Source organism: Mesoplodon mirus (genome assembly GCF_964341445.2).
Source record: "Mesoplodon mirus genome assembly, chromosome: 19".
NCBI classification, from domain to species: domain Eukaryota; kingdom Metazoa; phylum Chordata; class Mammalia; order Artiodactyla; family Ziphiidae; genus Mesoplodon; species Mesoplodon mirus.
This window is the reverse complement of record NC_138995.1, coordinates 17,353,549-17,373,922: the sequence shown is the minus strand read 5'-3', so window position 1 is coordinate 17,373,922 and position 20,374 is coordinate 17,353,549. Positions and strand designations below refer to the sequence as shown.

Here is a 20,374-nt window from a genome sequence, read left to right as displayed (position 1 = left end):
CAGATAATGGAAATTTAAAAAGTGAAACCTTTATTTCATAATCTGACTCTTCAAACACAACTTATTGTTTTTCTCTGCTTCATTTCTTTCTTTGCCCCTTTACATACTTATTTTAACAGGGTTTTAATAATAGGGTGCTTTTTATAACTTCATGTCCTTGTTTTTTTTTTAATTAACATTGTAGTGTAAATGATTTTCCATGTTGTTCACTCTTCATAATCATTAATCCAAATCTTTTTTTAAGATGTTGGGGGTAGGAGTTTATTAATTAATTAATTTACTTTTGCTGTGTTGGGTCTTCGTTTCTGTGCGAGGGTTTTATCTAGTTGTGGCAAGCGGGGGCCACTCTTCATCGCGGTGCACAGGCCTCTCACTATCGCGGCCTCTCTTGTTGTGGAGCACAGGCTCCAGACGCCCAGGCTCAGTAGTTGTGGCTCACAGGCCTAGTTGCTCCGCAGCATGTGGGATCCTCCCAGACCAGGGCTCGAACCCGTGTCCCCTGCATTAGCAGGCAGATTCTCAACCACTGCGCCACCAGGGAAGCCCCATCCAAATCTTAATTGTGGCATAATATTTCACTCATTTGAAATTTGTAATTTTTCAAAAGCCATTTTTTAAAAGGGGAAATTTTTTTTTATTGTGAAGTGATTACCACAATGAGTTTAGTTAACCTTCATCATCTCAGATAGATACAAAAAGAATAAGGGAAAAAAATGTTTTTTTTTCTTGTGATGAGAACTTTTAGGATTTCCTGTCTTTGCATCTTTCCAATAGATCATACAGCAGTGTTAACTGTAGTCACCACGCTGTCCATCACATCCTTGGTCCTTATTTATCTTACAACTGGAAGTTTGTACTTTTTGACTACCTTTATCCAATTCCTCCACTTTGCTGATTTGTTTAAAAGCAGAACCTTAACCATGAAAGCGCTCTTCTAGCTGGGCTCCTGGATTTCACTATTCCGAGACCATTGAAAAGGAGGTTTGTTCATTGAAACCCTTTCTCTGCTGTGTTTACAAACACGTCCTCAATTCTGTGCAACAGGGAGAGGTGGTATAGTCACCGAGGTTCCCTGAGGGCCCAGAGAATGGATGAGCTGCTCAGATGGGCCTAGTCTAGGAATCCTCCAAATTAATGGGTGATGAGGACCACCCCCGCCTTGGGGATAGAGGAGCTCTAATGACAAGGCCACAGTAATTAATGTGAACTGACAGTTTATCCTAAAGATGCAACTTTCCCAGATCTGTATTTATTTCCTCAAGATCACTTTAAAAATAGGCTGTAGCTTTACAAACAGTGAGATTCACCAAGACAGATGAGGCTTTTTTTCGTTTCCTATGTGAAGGGGACCCTCAATTGATTCAAGAGGGACTCTTTGTCTATAATGTACCTTATTAGATAGATGACTCAGGTGAATAGCCAGTTCTGAAGTGTCTATGTCAGTGCATTTTTTTTGTTTTTGTTTTTTTTTTTTTTTTGCAGTACGCAGGCCTTTCACTGCTGTGGCCTCTCCCGTTGCGGAGCACAGGCTCCGGACGCACAGGCTTAGTGGCCATGGCTCACGGGCCCAGCCGCTCTGCGGCACGTGGGATCTTCCAGGACCGGGGTACGCACCTGTGTCCCCTGCATCGGCAGGCGGACTCTCAACCACTGCGCCACCAGGGAAGCCCCATTTATTATTTATTTATTTATTTATTTTTTGTAAGTAAGAAAAAGCATGTGTAGCTGCAGGGGTTTGGACTATAGAACACTGGGACCCTGAATCAAGAGAAATAAGGACGATCATGACTGACGAATCTGTCATGTACTGAAACGAGGATGCATGTGCCTAATCTCTCCTCCATCATTCTTGTGGTTGGAGGCGAGCCGTCCCTCTTCCTCCCGTGTGAAGGGCAGACTCTCCATCCATGCTTTGGAGCCCACCCTTTCCTGCCTTCTCAGGACTCCTTTCTGACTTTCCTCCTGCCTCTCTGACTGGTCTTCTTCCCCAACCTGCTTCACCCCGCAACGTGCTAGCTCTTTGCCTGAAACTTCAGATCACAGTTGAGCTGTTAGTTCCTCAGGAAACTTTTCCTGATGCCCTGACCAGGCCAAATATCCAGCACTGATGGGACCATAAGGTCTCTTGCATGAAATCTGTTTCACAGTTGCAACTTTACATTTCTTTGTGACATTATTTAGTTACTTCTGTTTCTCCCACTGACTTGTGAGGTTCCTAAAAGCAGAGACTATGTCTATTTTCCTTCTTCATTATAACCCAGCTTCTAGCACAGTGTCAGGCACATAAAGGATGCCCAGAAAATGCTTCTTGAATGAATGCACAAGGAAAAAAGGAGAAAAATAAAAGTTTAAAAACTGGCTTTGTAAAATGAAGCTCTTTTCATTTTTAGAGGAGTTAATGCAACCCTCACTTAACCAAGACTTTAAACTTTTATTTATTTAATTATTTTTGGCTGTGTTGGGTCTCTGTTGGTGTGTGTGGGCTTTCTCTAGTTGTGGCGAGTGGGGGCTACTCTTCGTTGTGGTGTGTGGCTTCTCATTGCGGTGGCTTCTCTTGTTGCAGAGCACGGGCTCTAGGCGCGTGGGCTTCAGTAGTTGTGGTGCCTGGGCTCAGTAGTTGTGGCACGTGGGCTCTAGAGTGCAAACTTAGTAGTTGTGGCGCATGGGCTTAGTTGCTCCGTGGCATGTGGGATCTTCCCGGATCAGAGCTTGAACCCGTGTCCCCTGCATTGGCAGGCGGATTCTTAACCACTGCACCACCAGGGAAGCACCAGCCAAGACTTTAATTTGGAGATAATTAAGGATACATTCCCAGCAGCAACCTACAGAAGAAGCTTCAAGGCCAAGGTAGACGCTTCCTTACACCGTGTGTTCTGGGAAGACTCTGCCAAGGCTTGGGTGATGGGGGCCGAGGGAAAGTGGGTGAAGCAGAGTCAACCTTGGTACCCCAACAAGAATTCCAGTGTCTACAACGTGCTGCTAGCTTGGTAGAAGAGGCTTTCTCTTGTTAGGCTCTGGCTAAGGTTGGAAGCCAAAGAGACATCGTAACAGTAAATCCTGGAAGCCTCTGGCTTTCTTTACTGCGAAGGGAACGTGAAAGAGTGTTCTCTTTAAACCTGGGGTAGCCTCCAGTCTGTGTGTGTCTGAGTTAACGGGGAGCCAGGGAAGGGAAAGGAGACTGTTTACTCTCTGCCCTTCTGGAATTTCCTCCGGTTCCGTTCCTCTGTGCACCAGTGTTTCACAGCTACGTGTAGAATGAACACTGACCTGTTAATGAATGCCCTGTTTATTTTCACTTTCTTTTGATGGGCCTATGGGATTGAGGGCAGAAGGAGGCCGGAAGAGGAGGTTTGTTTGTTCCACTGAGCAGCTCTGTTAAGGCCAAATCAATCACATCTTCCTCGGGCTTCTGAGACTCTTGGCTGGAGAGTACTTGGTCTCCCTTAAAAATATCCTACTTTGTGTCCTGTTTTGTTTTTCTCAAATTTCCAGGTAAATCCTTACATTTGTATTCTGAGTTAGGAAGAAAATATTTTTTCTCTTAAACGGTATAAGCATATACATGCACATAAATTTTGGTGGTGTGAGAGCAGGGAAGGACAGTGATGATAGAAGATTCTAAAGCAGAAAGTTCCTTCATACACTGCAGTGAAACTGTCCAGGCAGGGCTTCTGGACTTAACTGAATTGCATTATAGGGGCACAGTTTGGCAGTTGTGGTTTATGTAGTTTTTTTTCTTCTGTCGGAATGAGGAAGGCAGCTTCCATGCCCTATTTATCTATACTTATTGGTACCATATGCAAACAACATATTAAAAAGTCCATGTCAGGGGCTTCCCTGGTGGTGCAGTGATTGAGAGTCCGCCTGCCGATGCAGGGGACACAGGTTCGTGCCCCGGTCCGGGAAGATCCCACATGCCGCGGAGCGGCTGGGCCCGTGAGCCGTGGCCGCTGAGCCTGCGCGTCCGGAGCCTGTGCTCCACAACGGGAGAGGCCACAACAGTGAGAGGCCCGCATATCTCAAAAAAAAAAAAAAAAAAAAAAGTCCATGTCAGGAAAGGGAAAAAGTAAGTCTTAGAAAAATATTAGTCATCCTTGTTGCACGTAACAACTCTTCCCAATAGGAAATTATTAACCTGAAGCCACTTGCAAATCTGAGGCTTTGAAGTAAGGGAAAATAACCATCAGAGCTACTCCCTAAGCAGCTTGATTGTATATTTTCTACCTTTTCATATTTCAAAATGTGTATGTAACATTGAATTTGTGTAAGTTTTTTAGTTTACAGTCACTGTTTGTTCTTTAGGTATGCTGGCTTGAAAAAGAAAAGCTATTATGGAAAATGTCAAAATGCACAAAAGTAGAAAGAATAGTCCATGAACCCCTATGTGCCCATCACTCAGATCCACGGTGGGCTACAGGTGGCCATTCCCATCCCACCCTCCACGGGGTTATTTTCACATAAATCTCAGACATGTTTCATTTACAAATATTTCAGTATGGATCTCTTAAAGATAAGGGCTCTTAAAAACCATAACCATGATACCAGCTTCATACCTGAGAAGCTTAATGGTAATTATTTAATCTCATCAAATATTCAGAGAGTTTTTAACGTTTCCCCAGCTGTCTTCAACATTATTTTCCCCCCACCATTGGTTTGTTTGAATCAGGATCCAAACAGGATTGATAAGTCTCTTAAGTCCCTCTCCCTCCCCCAGCAACCAGGAATGGAACCCGGGCCCTTGGCGGTGAAAGCTCGGAGTCCTAACCACTAGACTGCCAGGGAATTTCTTCTTAAGTCTCTTTTAACCAATATGTTCTCCTTCCTCTTTTTATCCCTTTTATAACCAATATGTTCTCCTTCCTCTTTTTATCCCTTACAATTCATTGTTGAAGAAACTGGACAGTTTGTCCTGTAGTTTCCCACATATTGGGTTTTGCTGTTTGTGTCCCTGAAATGTGTTTTAACATTTCCTCTGTCCCTCTGTGTTTCTTGTAATCTCATACCTGTTGAGATCTAGATCTAGAGACTTGATCTGATCCAGGTTCTTATTTTTTTCTTTTTAATGAGGTGGTGTGTGTTTCCACCAGGAAGCACGCTACATCTTCTTGTCTCTTCTGGTGTGCCGGCTTTTAAAGGGATCTCCTGGCACAGTCCTTGAGGATTTTCCTAATTCTTTTCCCCTAGCTTCTAAGCTCCAGCCCTACCGCTGTATGTTGACCTCCATAAAGTAGCGTTACAAGGTATTGGTAACCAGTGGGTACTTAGAAGAGAAGAAGGACATTTGCTGAAGTTAGCATGAGCTCAGGACTTTGGCTTTTTCGGAGGAACTGAAGTCTCTTGCCATCGGAATATTTTCATTATATATGTTCCACTTGGGCGTAATTGAATCTGACTTCCCCCAGGCATGCTCTACGTTTGTGCTTTTTGCAGCCCCTGCCTATGATTTGCCCAAAGCTTTGATTCCAAGGGCCTGGTGGGCCTGTGGGGACTGACCAGTGTGCTCCGTGGGAGGCCATGGGGCTTTCCTAACACGTGCTGGAAAGGGGGAAAAGGGCGAGTCTCCCTTCTGCTACCCTGCTCCCAGAAGACACTGCCATCGCCTGGCCCAAGCTACCAGCTGCTCGTGCCCGGAGTATTGCAGTGACTTCCTCCCTGGTCTTGTCTGCTTCATCTCTTGCTCCTCCTGCAGCTGGAGTGACTGTGCTACAACAGAAGTCACGTCCCTTCCTTGCTCATGAGCCTCCAGTGGCTCCCAATCTCCCGCCGAGTAAATGCCAGCGACCATGCCAGCACTCCAAGGCCTTCCTTGTGAGCTTCCAGTTTCCTACCACCCTCATCTCCTGCTCCTCTCTTACCTCATCCACTCCAGCCACACTGACCTCCCTGCCATTCCTCAGATCTGCCAGGCATGCCCCCATCTGGGGCCTCTGTGTCTTATTCTCTTTCTGCCTAGAATATCCTTCCTCCAGATACTTACGGGGCTCCCCTGCCTCATCCTTCTCTAAGTCTTTGCTCCATTGTCACTTTCCTGGTGAGACTTTCTCACCACCCCAGACCCTCCTCCCACCTCTAGCACTCTTCATCCCTTCCCCTCCTTTCATTTTTTTTTTTTCTACTGCATTTGCCACTAACAGATTGTGCAATTTACTTTAAAAACAAAAAACATTGTCTAGTGTCTGTTTGCCCCAACTAGAATATAAACACCCCGGGGCACAGCTGTTTGTCTGTTCTGTGCCTGTTGAATCTCACCGACCAGAAGTTTGTGCTCGCTACACACGTGTGGACTGCATGATTACAGATGGAGCAGGGCCGGATGAGGTGGACGGTGGCTGGTGAGCCTCCTATGCTCAATCTGGTTCTAGTTCTGGAACTTGACTTACTACACCCATGTTTTCATCAGTTTCTTGATTTTTGAGCAGTGCCTGAAAAGGCGGGGGAAGACCTGGTGCAAGAGAAAGGCCCTTTGTAGAGTTGATGGCGTTGCCACAGTGAAACCCGAGGGCCCCAGAGGAGAGGTGGCTAATGCTGCTATTTATAGCTCAGATTCCAGTATATGTTTTCCAGCCACACTTACTCCTTTCAGCCTCCCCTGTATGCTCAAGTCTGTCACTCAATTAGTTAATGGTTTCTTTAGTCCCATTATGCATTGTAGTGCTCCCCTGGCCCAGGTGTGTTCTTTTTGTTTTTGTTTTTTAAGAGAATAACAGAGTGTTCTATTCTCAGAGCTTTAATTCTTTAATAGCTGTGCCAATTAAAAAAAAACACACAACCCTTTCCCAATGTTTTATCCTGCAATTTTCCAACATACAAAAGAGTCGAAAGAATAACACAATGAATGCCCAAATGCCCTTCACCGAGAACCAACACTTCTTAAGATTTTGCTGCATTTGTTTTACCTGTATGTGTGAGCCTATGGGTGTGTGTGTGTGTTTTTTCCTGAACCATTTGAAGGTAAACTGCAGACATCATGACACATCACTCCTGAAAACGTCAGCCTATTCTCCTACAAAACAGTTTGAGAATAAGTGCAGACAATCATCATAATATACTCTTGGATCTCCCGAGAATGAGACCATTCCTAAATACAGCCACAGTACCATTACTGAACCTAAGAAAATCAACAGTAATTTCAGACATCATTCAATATCCAGTCTGGATGCAAATTTCTCCAATCGTCCCAAGAATGTATTTTTCAAACCAAGGTTTCGTCAAAATTCACGCGAGTCATTTGGTACTTATGTTCCTTTAAATCTAAAAGAGTCTTCTTCCTGCTTGCCCCCGCTCCCCTTTTCAATTTATTTAATGACATTGACTTTTCGAGGAGTTTGGGGTGCTACTGTATGGATGTCCCATATTCTGGGTTGGTCTGATTGCTTCCTCGTGGTATCACTGAAGTTATTCCTCTATCCCCTTATTTCATGTAAACTGGGAAGGAGGTTTAGAGGCTTGATTGGATTCAGGTTAAATGCTTTTGCAAGAAGACTTTAAAAGTGATGTTGTGTACTTCATCCTGTATCATGTTAGGAAGCACGTGGGTGTTGGGTCGTCTTGCTCTTAGTGATGCTCCCTTCGATCACTTGGTTATGATCGAAGTGATGCACAGAGGTCTCTCTGAACTGTTTCTCTTTTAAGTAAATAAAACAGTAGAGTGTTATGTTCTCAAAAACTTAGTTTAAAGAAAAACAAACAAACAAACAAACCTCCCCTGTCACTGGCTCTCTTTGAAGGTCAGATGTGTCTCTACCAGTTGCAAGGTAACTTCCAAGCCTATATGTATATAATGACTCTGCTGGACATGATGAGCAGGTAAACCAGACAGAAGAGCTGAGTTGGAGCTTTGAGTTGAGACCATGGAGAGGAAAATGTGGGCTCTGCCCCTGGCTTTGTCAGAGGACCATGGCGGGGTGGCTCTTAGGAGGTTGAAATTAGCAGCAAGAGGCCTTGGACTCTTCCAGCTTCCTGTTGAACATTATTATTCTTCCAGAAAGGAGGAAAAAGGTACCCACACTCCATTTGTAAAGTGATGGCCTTTGAGATATCAAGAAGGGAATTAAGGAGCCCTTCTAGAATTCTCATCCCAGCCTGTTCCTGAGAGTGGTGTGCCGGACATCTTTAGGAAGTGTCCTAGATACAAGATGAGAGGACCATACGTCCTTGTCATAGGTATGTGGGTGATCTTGGAAGATTTTTGCTGACCTTGGAGTTTGTTGTCGAAAGCTGAAAAAGGCTTGGAAAGGTCAGGAGAAGAGCAAGTATACAATGAACAAATTAGATTGAGAGAAATCAGGACTTCTCAGCCTAAAAACAGGAGAGTCAACAGGGAGATAATAAAAATGACAGTTTATTGGGAACTTACCGGGTGCTGTTTAATTCATTACATGTGTTCCCTGAACAATGTGTTCTTACTGCTCCTATTTTGCAAGGTAGAGAGACCAGTGCTCAAGTTAAGTAATTTGTGTAGTACCGAATGCAGTCTGTCTGACTGGTACCCACCCTCAACCTCTGTGCTTTGCTGCCTGCTAGGGACTTATACCATGGATCTCAGTATAATAGAGTAGGGAGGTGCTCCTTGACTTTAGGAAAATAAATAAATAAACATTTATTACCTCATAGTTTCAGTGAGTCAGGTTTTGGGAGCGGCTTAGCTGGGCAGTCTGGCCTGGGATCTTCCACGAGGTTGCACTTCATCCTGTACATTGGCTGGGCCGCAGTCATCTGAGAGCTAGACCAGGGCTGGAGGATCCATTCCAAAGTGGCTCATCTGCACGGCAGGCATGTGGTGATGGTTGAAAGGCCTCAGTTCTTTCCCTCTCTTGGACTTTTGAAGGAGCTAGTTTTCAGATTACAAGTGTTCTTCTATAGAAATATTTGGAACTCACCAAGCCCCTTAGTAAAACTGACTGAAAACAGACTCAAAAGGATTTGGAGAGATCCATCACAGGGAAGAAAGGTTAAGGGGAGGGAGTGGTGCTTCAAGAGCTTAAAAACCTGAGGGAAAACTGGTTTCTACCTTATTATAGTAGATCCTTGAATTGATCGAGACTGATCTTTTTTTTTTTGCTCGGTTCTTAAAGGGCTGTGTCTGTTTCTTGGAGAGATGCAGGGCAGACTTTTTTGGTGAGGGGAGGTTGTCTCTAGGAAATGCTCATGGAGGTAGTTATTTATACATACCCTGCCTTGTTCTAGAAAACCAGCTTATAATAATACAGTAGCAACAAAGAGAGAAAATGAAGTGGCGGTTTGATGGGTAGTGTGGGTGGGGAAGGAGGTTGGAATATGTGGCACTTTCCTGGTCTGGCTTTGTAAGATGTGGGGTGGCATGGAAGGGCTGCATACTCTTTGGAGATCCTCATAAACGCTGCTCTTTCTTGGTAATTATTGAACGGCTCTGAACTGGAGGCTCTGGGTCCTCAGCAGTAACTGGATGGAGGCCATTCAGTGTGGCCAGGCTTGGTGGGTGGGGTCAGGGGTGTGTGTGCAGCAGCAGTTTCCAGGCCGCCTAGGGTTTGGTGCTTCTGCCTCATGCCAGTTAGTTCTGTTTCTTGTTCGCCCACAGGGCTGAATTTGCCTAGTGTTCCAGGGGCTGGGTGACTCTGAGCTGCCTTCTCACCTCACTGATGGAGCCAGGTGTTGACTAGTCTCTCCTTGTGAGACTTACCCAGGACCGTGTAATCATGGGGCTGACTTGCTTGTACTGAACTTTTGTTGTTTTAAACTTTTTTCCGCCTTATTTCAAAGTGAAACATTTTCTGGATTGAAAATTAAAAAACACTTTTTAGCCCAAATCATAAGTCCCTGAAATCCTTTATCTAGAGATGACTCCTGATAACGTTTCCTTAGGGTCTCCTGACCTGTTTCGATTCTTTTTGCCACCCCTCTTCCTATGGGTGGGGGGATGCTATTTGTAACTGCTTTCTTCCTCTGTATGCCGTCAGTATCTCTTACTCTTTTCTTACGGTCCTGCAGGTATAAGCAAACAAATAAAGTAGAAATTACCTAGTGAACCTAATGATATAAAATGTTTAGAAAAAAATGAGCACAGCCTTCCCCACCAGCCTGATACAACGGTGACAATTAGGCATGTTCCTTCCCGTTCCTTTTTCCGTGCCACAAGACAAGTTAGAAGATGTAGAAAAAAGTTGCCAGGGGAGCCAGAGTCGGTGAAGTGGGAGCTTATAACTTACAGAATCTGAACTCGGTGTGCATTTGCTTTTGTCCATCCATGTTGCTTTTTGTGTCCAACAGTGGAGAACACACAGCTGACCCTGAACCTGCAGACAGAGAACAAAGGCGGTGTTGTCTCGGGTGGTGAGCTGACAATTTTCCTGGACGGGCCGACTGTTGATCTGGGAAGCGTGCCTAATGGCAGCGCCGTGACGGATGGTGAGTGCCGCCCTGCTCCCCAGGGCTGTGCTGGGATGGGGCAGGGCGGGGCAGGGCGGGGCAGAGGAGGTGCCCAAATCTTGGTTCTCTACCAGGTAACCTGGGTTTGGGTACTGCACAGCCAGCCCTGACTCTTCTTAGCATCGTGGATCACAATCAGGACATGATTTTTCAAGGACTGTTTTCTGTTAAAGGACCAAAATAAATACCAAGCCTTTGTAAGCGTGTTGTTGTTTTGGTTCTAGAGCAGAGAAAAACATGTTTTCATCCCACATGGACTTTGTAAAAGAAAACATCTTTATTAAGTGTTACTTGGGCCCGTTTTTCTTCTTCCCAATCCAGTTAAACTTCCTGGAGAGCTTGAGAGTGTCTTTTATGAGACGGTCTTGGTTGGAAAAGGGGAACTGTGTGTCTCAGAGATTCACGCTAGCTTAATACAGGCAAGAAGCGGGGAAATTGGAGAGTGTCTCCTGCTCTGTCCTGAATGTGGGCGGTTTGTTTCTTTTCATCCAGTTTGAAATTAGTCACTTTTGGATCTAGCAGGAAATTACTTCATGAAGTCTGAGGTCCAAAACGGGTTGGCTTTCTCCATCATTTTTCTTGCTAAGTGTGATGTAACTATGGCACCTTCCAGGCCCCAAGCAGGCTTTCTGTAGCTTCAAGGGGTGGGGTTTGAATTCTATCTGAAGGGCATTTGAGTGGAATCTCAGTGATTGGATGGGCCTTGACTTCTGAGAATCCTCCCTCAACTGGTCTGCATGGTGCTTGGGGTACTTTTGGTGCATGTAGAAAAACCTGCATCATTCACTCATTCAGCACATACATCCACAGTTGAGCACCTGGTATGTACTAGCTCTTGGACCGGGTGCTAGCCAGACGGCAGGGGCAAAATTCACATGGTCTCTACTCCCTAGAGCTTGTGATCTACTTGGCAGGGGCAGGGGATGTTAGATATCAAATGAGTAAACACAGAAATAATTATATAACTGTAACCGTGAACAAATCTATGAAGGAAGAGTACTGGGTAGTATGAGATTCCTTTACTTGAGGGGGAATCTCATCTAAATTGGGGGGCAAGGGAAGGTTTCCCTGAGGAAACTGAGTCCTGCTGGAGTACAAGGAGTTTGGACAGGCCAAGGCAGGGTCGGGTGTGGGGTATAGGGGCAGCTGAGATAAGAGGTGGAGGGGTCTCACATGCAGAGGCTCTGAGGTGGGAGTGAGCGTGGCCTGCAGTGGGTACAGAGGCAGCCAGGGCAGCTGGATCGTGGAGAGTGCTGGGAGGTGAGGCCAGTCAGGTCACACAGCCTCGAAGACCTTGGTAAGGATTGTGAACCTCAACCTAAGAAGTAGAAAGCTATCGAGGGGTTTTTAATCAGGAGAGTATCATGATTTGATTTGGATCAAATCTGATTTGGCTTTTTAAAAGCTCTCTGGTTGCTGCGATGTGGAGAGATGCCCCAATTCCTTGCCTCCACTTTGCATGGCCAGCATCTATCCTCTGTCTCACGGGGTGTGGTTCATTTAACGTATAAGGCAACACGCTTGTAAGTGCCTTAGACATTCTTGAAGGTCTTGGGGAAGAAGAGCCTTTTCCCAGGTTTGAGCCCCTTTGTTCCGCAGCCCTGATCAGACCGCACCCAGCCGTCCCTGTCCTTGTCATGCTGGAGGCTGCAGCTTGCTGGACCGTTGGTGTCCCCCCCTGGGGTGGGTAACTTTAAAACATGCAGTTAGCGCTGTTCCTGTACCCACATCTCAAACAGAGGTGTGAGCTTCTCAACGTTTCCGTCTTTTTTGTGTGTGTGATGGATCCCTTTTCCAGGTTTACAGCCACCTTCGAGAGAATCCAGCGGGACGGCTGTCACTCCAGAGAGCCGGCACCAGCCCCCCAGCACAAACTGCTTTGGTGGGAGATCCCGGTAAGACACCTCCCTCCTTGTGAATGAAGAGGAGCCTGGAAGTTGCTTAGAGCTCTTGAAAACATGTTGGGAAGCGGCGAGGAACAACTTATGTTAGAAACTGTTGGAAATTTCCAGAGAGCTTATAACTGGCTTATAAGTATGTTAAGATGGCCTAGAGAGGAATACAAAACTCAGGATTCTCGGAAGGGTCAAGGGTGCCTTGACAAAGGTTGGGACTGACTCAGTTGATTATTTGGCTGAGAAGAACTGTTGAACAGAGCTTGACTGCTTTATATGCATCAGGTACGGTAGCCACAGTTATCCTTCCAGGATGCACATAGGAACACTTAGAGCAGTGGTTCCTTGTATGTGAAATTTTCTGTCTGTACATTTCTATTTGCAGGGGTGATCCATGATTCCCTTTGGAGTGTTGGTTAAGACCTCCTGCACGCAGAGTCTGACCTGTATTATACTTGTTATATATATCCCAAATGACTTAATTTTATTTACCGACATTCCCATCTTATACCTGTGTTAATGATGCAAACTCCTCTCCACGGTCACTGAATTCCCAGGCAGAGGAATAGTTTTAAGTGTATTTGAGAGATGGGGAGAAGGTTGGGAACCTGCGTTTTTTAAAAAATAAATTTATTTATTTATTTATTTTTGGCTGCACTGGGTCTTCGTTGCTGTGTGCATGGGCTTTCTCTAGTTGTGGCGAGTTGGGGCTACTCTTCGTTGCGGTGCACAGGCTTCTCATTGTGGTGGCTTCTCTTGTTGCCGAGCATGGGCTCTAGGTGCGCGGGCTTCAGTAGCTGTGGCACACAGACTCAGTAGTTGTGGCTCGCAGGCTCTAGAGCGCAGGCTCAGTAGTTGTGGCGCACGGGCTTAGTTGCTCCGCGGCACGTGGGATCTTCCTGGACCAGGGCTCGAACCCGTGTCCCCTGCATTGGCAAGCAGATTCTTAGCCAATGCACCACCAGGGAAGTCCTGGGAACCTGTTTTATTGTTTATTACAATGTACAAAATCCCCAGACATTTTAAGGAGAAGAATCATACGGAATGTAGTTTGTATCTGCAGAGAGTAGGCGAATAACTGGTAAAAATCCTCCCAAACAAATCCCGGGCAGTGGGGGAATAATGCTTTAAGAATCAAAGCATATTTTAGCCAATACCCACAGCATCTGGAAATACCCCTCTGAGGACAGCCTTCAGCCTCTGTGGATTTGGTTGTTTTGAGGGTTTGTGAGGTCTTGATGCTTGGCAGGTGTCAGGGACAAGAGAGGGTTGGATGTTTGGATCTTTTGTCTATAGCATCATTAGAAGCAGAGGTGCTATTTGCCTGTCGTCTTTTCTCCAAGCCTCTGCAAAGGTCTTAATTACCTCATACCATGAAGACTAGTCATCTAGCGAGTCACAGAGAAGAGTGATTTGAAGGTTGAGATAAGTAGTTGACTCTCACAGGGTAAGGACCAACGATATAACTGGCAAATCTTATATCAACAAAGGCATGATTGGCGCCCAGAGCTAGAGAAAAGAAAATCTCTTCAATGGTGAGTAGCTGGTGGAGAGGAACACCTCAGACATTCACTCTGAGAATGATGCCTTCTTAGCTATGGTGCTAGTAACTACCATCTTGGTTTTTTAGCTGACTTGGAAAATTGGTGTCAAACACAACTGATGTCGCTTAATTTGGGGCTAGAGGGCAGTGTTCAGCTCTTAACGTTTGGACTTAAGTTCTTGACCTGTTTGTTGCTCTCTGAAGTTCTCTAGTTGATAGACCTTGAAATTTACATGTCTGGATAGCCCTTCTTTGCTGATGTTTGTGTTGAGGATTCTTGAGTGTTACAGCAGCAGGCAGACTTCAACAGCAAATCGGACGCATTTTTGCCCATAACACATGGCGGACATTCAATGCAGTTAATTTTTAGTGGGCAAATTGCCTTCTAGGTAGCTGAAGCCGTGTGGGAGTCCTCCTCCGCCTTCCCAGCTACTGCAGCATTTTCCATGCATGGCCTCTGAATTTTCACAGGCCTCTGCCATCTAAGTATTTATTGTGTGTTCGCATGGAACCTGCTGCCATTCAGCAGCAAACACTTTTGGATGTATGGCCCAAAGGCAGTCTCTTCTGCATCCTTAAGAACCCCCTTTCCCCATTGCTGCCGCATTTACGAAGGTCACGCTGCACACAGGGGGTAGCAGAGTAGTCTGCTGGATGAGTGTGAGGCTCTGGAATCAGATGTAGATTGAATCCTGGCCTGTCGTTTACTTGCTATACAATATTGGACAAGTTACTGAAATGCTCAGCCTCTCAGTTTTTTCAGGCATGAAATGGGGACATCGCCTGCCTCACAGGGTCATTGTAGGAATTAACTGAGATGAGTTCTGTCAGTCTGAGGGCGTTGCACACTGGGAGTGCTCAGTGAAGGTGGCCAGGAGTTGCATCTGGAGACTGTCTTTTGCGCCCCACATCCCCACACCCAAACCTGGGAAGCACGGCATTACTGAAGCATTCCCGTCCAGGAGACTGTAGTTAGGAGGGTGGTGAATCTAACGTTCAGAATTCAGGGACAGTCCTCCGCTGTCCTTGGTTTCCTGTGGCAGAGAGAATGACGGGCTTCTGCTTGCCGCCTCCCAGACTAAATATTTAGCTTTCGCCGTCTGAATGGTAGGTTTTTCTTGGACTTGGGTGCTATTCTCCACGATCAAAGGTGCTCTGATGTGCCCATGAAGGTGAAGATTACAATGTGAAAGCAGCCTTTTCTTCTCCTTCCCCTGCTTTATACAGCCATAGAACTGGAACCGTGTAAGAGTTTTATCTTAAAGGTTCATCTACCCAAGCTCATCCAGCAAAGCTACTATGTGCTTGCTAAACAAGGCCTCAAAGCTCCGTCTCTTACTGGGATCTTTCTTACTATTTAGGGATCATCAGGTGAAACATCTCTAGTTGTTTTGCCATCTGAGCTGCCACATGGAAGCCAGCACGGGATCGCCATCCATGGCATAAATTTATTAGCAGACAGACCATGTTAGTATCCAGTCGGTGAGTCTGGCTGAGTAAAGAGAGAGTTAATGTCGTACATCGTTGTTCAGTCCTACAATGAAATGCCATCCCATAACAAAAATGGAGGAAAGATAGTTGCATCATTGTGGTAGAATCTCAGAAACATAATGTTGAACAAGAGCAGCAGATCACAGAAAAAATATATAGTATGATGTCATTTATGTAAAGTTCAAAAATGTAAATTGAAACCATGTATTTTTTTTATTTTTATTTTTTTTTGCTGTACGCGGGCCTCTCACTGTTGCGGCCTCTCCCGTTGCGGAGCACAGGCTCCGGATGCACAGGCCCAGCAGCCATGGCTCACGGGCCCAGCCGCTCCGTGGCATGTGGGATCCTCCCGGACCGGGACACGAACCCGTGTCCCCTGCATCGGCAGGCGGACTCTCAACCACTGCGCCACCAGGGAAGCCCGAAACCATGTATTTTTTATGGATACCTTCATAGGTGGTAAAACTATAAAAATTGGAAGGGAATGCTGATTAACCCTGAATTTAGGAGGATGGTTGTCACTGGTGGGTTTAATGAGGAAGAAGCACAGTGAAAGCTTCTGGGTATGGGGGATGCTATTTCTTGGCCCTGGGTGTTCATTTTATTATTCTTTTTTCTACTGACTATATATTTAATATATTCTTTGGTTTACACTGTATACTTCATAATACAAAAACTGTCATCCACCAACCTAGGTAAACTGTATAGTGATGGTGTTAGGTTGGAGAAATTGCTGTGTGCCATCGAGGTAGACAGATTTCAGAACTTAGGGTTTCTCCAGGCTCGACAATGACCACTCATTTCTCTTCTGCCCAGTGTATCTTTATAGCAGTGGAGCCAGTGATTCTAAGGCGATGCTTCACGTTGGCCTTGTTGGCTGTGCTCCTGTTACTTAGAAATCTCAGGTGGGAGAATTTAGTTTGGGCCTTGGGAAAGGGTTCCAGATGAAAGCTGGTCACTGCCAGATCATGTGTCAGAACAGCACTAATCTTGGGGGCCCAGGAGGCCCTTTGGTGTTTGGCGCGGGGACCGTTACGTGGTGTACCCAGGGCTCTGTCTGTGAGTGGACCGTCCTGCCCTGCGTCCTCAGCCAGCGTTCCATATTCCAGTGTGTTATGGAGCCCCCTGGGAGAGCGTGTGCTAGTTGGCATGGGGAGGGCCTACTACACCCTTTAATAATCCCTCGGTGTTTATTTTATTTTGCTGGAATGAGGGCCAGCTTGGGAACCGTGCCTAAGTCAATTCAGGCTTTGCAGTTCTCACGTGTGCCCGGTGTCGTGCACACATTGCCTTGCACGAGGTCTGCCAGAAGCATGGCGCCCGCTCTCCACAGTGAGCGCACAGTCTTTGTGGCGTACACGATGTATATGAAATAGCAAGCGTCACGGGAAGCTCAGAGAGAGGAGAGATGAGCGTGCGGGGAGGGAGAAACCGAGGCGAGGGGGGGCGTGGGTTTGCAGAGAGACTTGTCCACTGTCCGAAGGTTCAGTACAGTGTCTTAGGGGCTAACACGTGAGGGTGCTAACTAGTAAACTAGAGGAGCTAGTGCTGTGGTGGACGTGGATGGGGAAAGAACCCAGCAAGGGGATCCACCCTGGTACCTGCAGCTCTCTTCAGAGCTACCACTAGGTTAGAAAAGCCAGGAGGTTGGAGTCCCTCTGTCGTTTGCCGATTCTTCATCACCTGTGATTTTTCCCCCTCCCCAGCTATTACATGAAACCAGGGAGTTAAGGTGATGTCACCTAACGGGTGAAACCATAGGACTGCCCATGAGCGCTGCTGCTGCTCCAAGCATAGCCTTAAGATTTCTTCTGACTTGAGTAACTAGCTCCTCCATCTAGAATCCCTGTAGATTTTCCATCGTCATACAGGGAAATGGTACCAACAAATGGAAGAATGCATTGAATTTGCTTTTAGGTTCCTGAAGTTTTTCATTAATAGGTCTGAAAACTGTGAAAGGGATCTTGGGTAAGAATCTAGACATAGGGGCTTAAATAATTAATTTTTCTTTATTATGTATCATATACATATTTATTGTAAGAGTATATGTGAAGGTGCGTGAGTGTGTGCGTGTGTTTTGTGTGAAGGGCTGCAGGCCTCCGTCCTCCATCAGCTGTCACTTCTGGGCAGTGTTGGCTGGAATCTAGATTTTAACAAGCTCCCACACGATTCTTTTACATGTGAAAGTTCAGACCCTCCTGTAGTAAGTTTTCATCCAGCCTCCTTTCCTCTCTCCCTTTTTATCCTGCTTTGATGAAAACATATCAGATTTATTGACTCCCTTGCCTTGGCATCAATGACCTCTGGAGATGTACAAGAGCTGTAATCTCGGCAGCATAGAAAGGCGCAAGGTCTCTGGTGAGCTCTAAATAGCTCATCAGCTGTGTCTGCAGACAGCCTAGCCCAGAAAGGAAAGAAAAATAAACTTAACGGGGCCTGAGACTGCTGGGAACACTGCTGGGAGTCCTGGGAGTGCCAGCGGGGAGTGGGAAGCAAAGCTAATGGGGTAACGAGGGGTGGATAGGAACTGAGCCTTCAGGCACTCTCTGTCATTGTTGGCCACTGTCACCTGTCCTTCCACTGAGATGACTAAAGGTACTTGATTTGGAACTGTAGTCATGTGGCGATGTCACCCGGTCAGCATGACACTGAACCCAGCATCTTTACGGTTCAGGCCTCCCACCCAATAGCTTTTACTTAAAATCTAGCTGTAGCCTCACTGCAATTGCTGGGGATGAGAAAGGAGTAAGAAAAGGAATACATGTACTTCATTTACTCGTTCATTGATAACTAAGATCTGGTCCCTGCACACAAGGAGCTTTCAGGGCTCTCTTCTGAGCAGGTGGTGTATAAGGAATAGGATTGAGACTGTGGACAGGAGCCCCACTGCGTTCTCAAAGGCAGACATCGAAAAGTCATCCTGGAGATTAATTACACATTCATTTATACATTAATTAATTAATTAATTATTATTTATTAATTCTGCACTAGTTAAAATTATGCATTATACGTTATTGTACTTTTTTTTTGTTTGCTTTTGGCCATGCTGCGAGGCTTGTGGGATCTTAGTTCCCCGACCAGGCCCCCGGCAGTGGAGGCACAGAGTCCTAACCACTGGACCGCCAGGGAATTCCCTATTGTACATTTATTTATTCAGATCCACTTATTTCATTGGTCTTTACTGGGCATTTCTTCTGTATGAGCCCAGAGAGGTGTGGTATGTGCCAGAAAGTAAGGCAAGTATCTGAAGTATCTGCAATTGGAGGCAATATTCGTTCCACAGACATGAGTGCCAGGCTGTGAGCTAGGTTGTGGTGATAAAAGGATGAAAAACCACGGCCCCTGACATCGAGGACTGGCATCCAGTAGGAGACAGAGACACAGGTGAGAATTCCAGTTTAGTGCAATGGACCCCATAGTGATGGTGAGTGAAGGCAGTGGAAAGTTTACCACAATCCACCTGGTGGGGTTTAGGGGAAAACCTCACACATTTGAGCTGCACTTTTAAGGAGTTTGCAGACCAGTGAAGTGGGGGTAAGGGAAGGGAGCAGCGTGGGAAAATGCAATGGAGAAAAAGAGAACTTGGCATATTCGAGGACATATTAGTCATTTGGTAACGTTGACACATAGATATTCAGGATGATAGCTGAAGCAAACCATGGTTTGCAGGTCACATCCAGGCTGCCACCTGTTTGTTTGTTTGTTTAGAGCAGTGTTAGGTTCATAGCAAAACTGAGTATGAGGTACAGAGATTTCCCATATACCCCCTGCCCCACTTACACACAGCCTCCCCTGCTGTCAGCATCCCACACTAGAGTGGTACATTTTGTTATAATCGTTGAACCTATGTTGACACATCATTATCCCAAATGATAATGAGGGACTTTATCCCCCAACGTCCATAGTTTATATTAGGGTTCATTCTTGCTGTTGTACACTTTGTGAGTTTTGACAAATGTATAGTGACATGCATGCACCATTATAGTATTATGCAGAATACTTTTGGGGCTCTAAAAATCTCCTGTGTTTTGCCTATTCATACCTCCCTCCCTATTAATTCCTGGCAACTACTGATCCTTTTACTGTCTACATAGTTTTGCCTTTTCCTAGAATGTCATATAATTGGAATCATAAAGTTTGTAGCTCAGATTATCTCCTTTCACTTAGTAATGTGCATTTGAGGTTCTTCCATGTCTTTTCATGGCTTGATAGCTCATTTGTTTTTTAGCACTGAATAAAATTCCATTATCTGGATGTATCATGGTTTATTCATTCACCTACAGGAAATCTTGGTTGCTTCTGAGTTTTGACAATTATGAATAAAGCTGCTATAAACATCCCTGTGCAGGTTTGCCTGTGGCTGTGTCTTCAACTCCTTTGGGTAATACCAAGGAGAGCCATTGCTAGGTTGTATGGTAAGAGTGTAAGAGTGTATTTAGTTTTGTAAGAAATTGCCAAGCTGTCTTCCAAAATGGCTGTACCATTTTACATCCCTATCGGCAATGAATGAGAATTCCTGTTGCTCTGTATCCTCACCAGCATTTGGTGTTATCAATGTTCCAGATTTGGGCCATTCTAATAGGCATGTAGTGGTATCTCATTTGCATTTACCTGATGATGTACGTGGTAGAGCAGGTTTTCATATACTTATTTGCCATCTGTATATCTTCTTTGGTGAGGTGTCTGTTCAGGTCTTTTGCCGATTTTTAAAATCAGGTTTTTCCTTTCTTTATTGTTAAGTTTTAAGAGTTCTGATAACAGTCCTTTATCAGATATGTCTTTTGCAAATATTTTCTTCCAGTCTGTGTCTTGTCTTCTTATTCTCTTGACCACCTCTTCTTGTAAATAAAATTTTATTTGAATACAGCTATACTCATTCACTTACATATAATCTATGGCTACTTTCATGCTACAATGGCAGAGTTAAATAGGTGTGACAGAGACCATATGGTCTGCAAAGCCTAAGATATTCACTGTCTGGCCCTTTACAGAATGCTGATCCCGGCTGTGGGAGATGGTAAGAAGGTGAGACCAGTTCACA

General features: G+C 45.3%; 1 protein-coding gene across 2 annotated transcripts in view; it reads left to right on the top strand.

Moving 5' to 3' along the window:
* WWP2 (WW domain containing E3 ubiquitin protein ligase 2) overlaps positions 1-20,374 on the top strand; it is a 146,307-nt gene that overhangs the window by 49,572 nt on the left and 76,361 nt on the right. For both annotated transcript variants that reach the window (XM_082607576.1, XM_082607575.1), the window contains exons 5-6: positions 10,246-10,383; positions 12,203-12,299. In XM_082607576.1, coding sequence (XP_082463702.1) covers positions 10,246-10,383; positions 12,203-12,299 — 235 coding nt within the window. The remainder of the gene's footprint in view (positions 1-10,245; positions 10,384-12,202; positions 12,300-20,374) is intronic.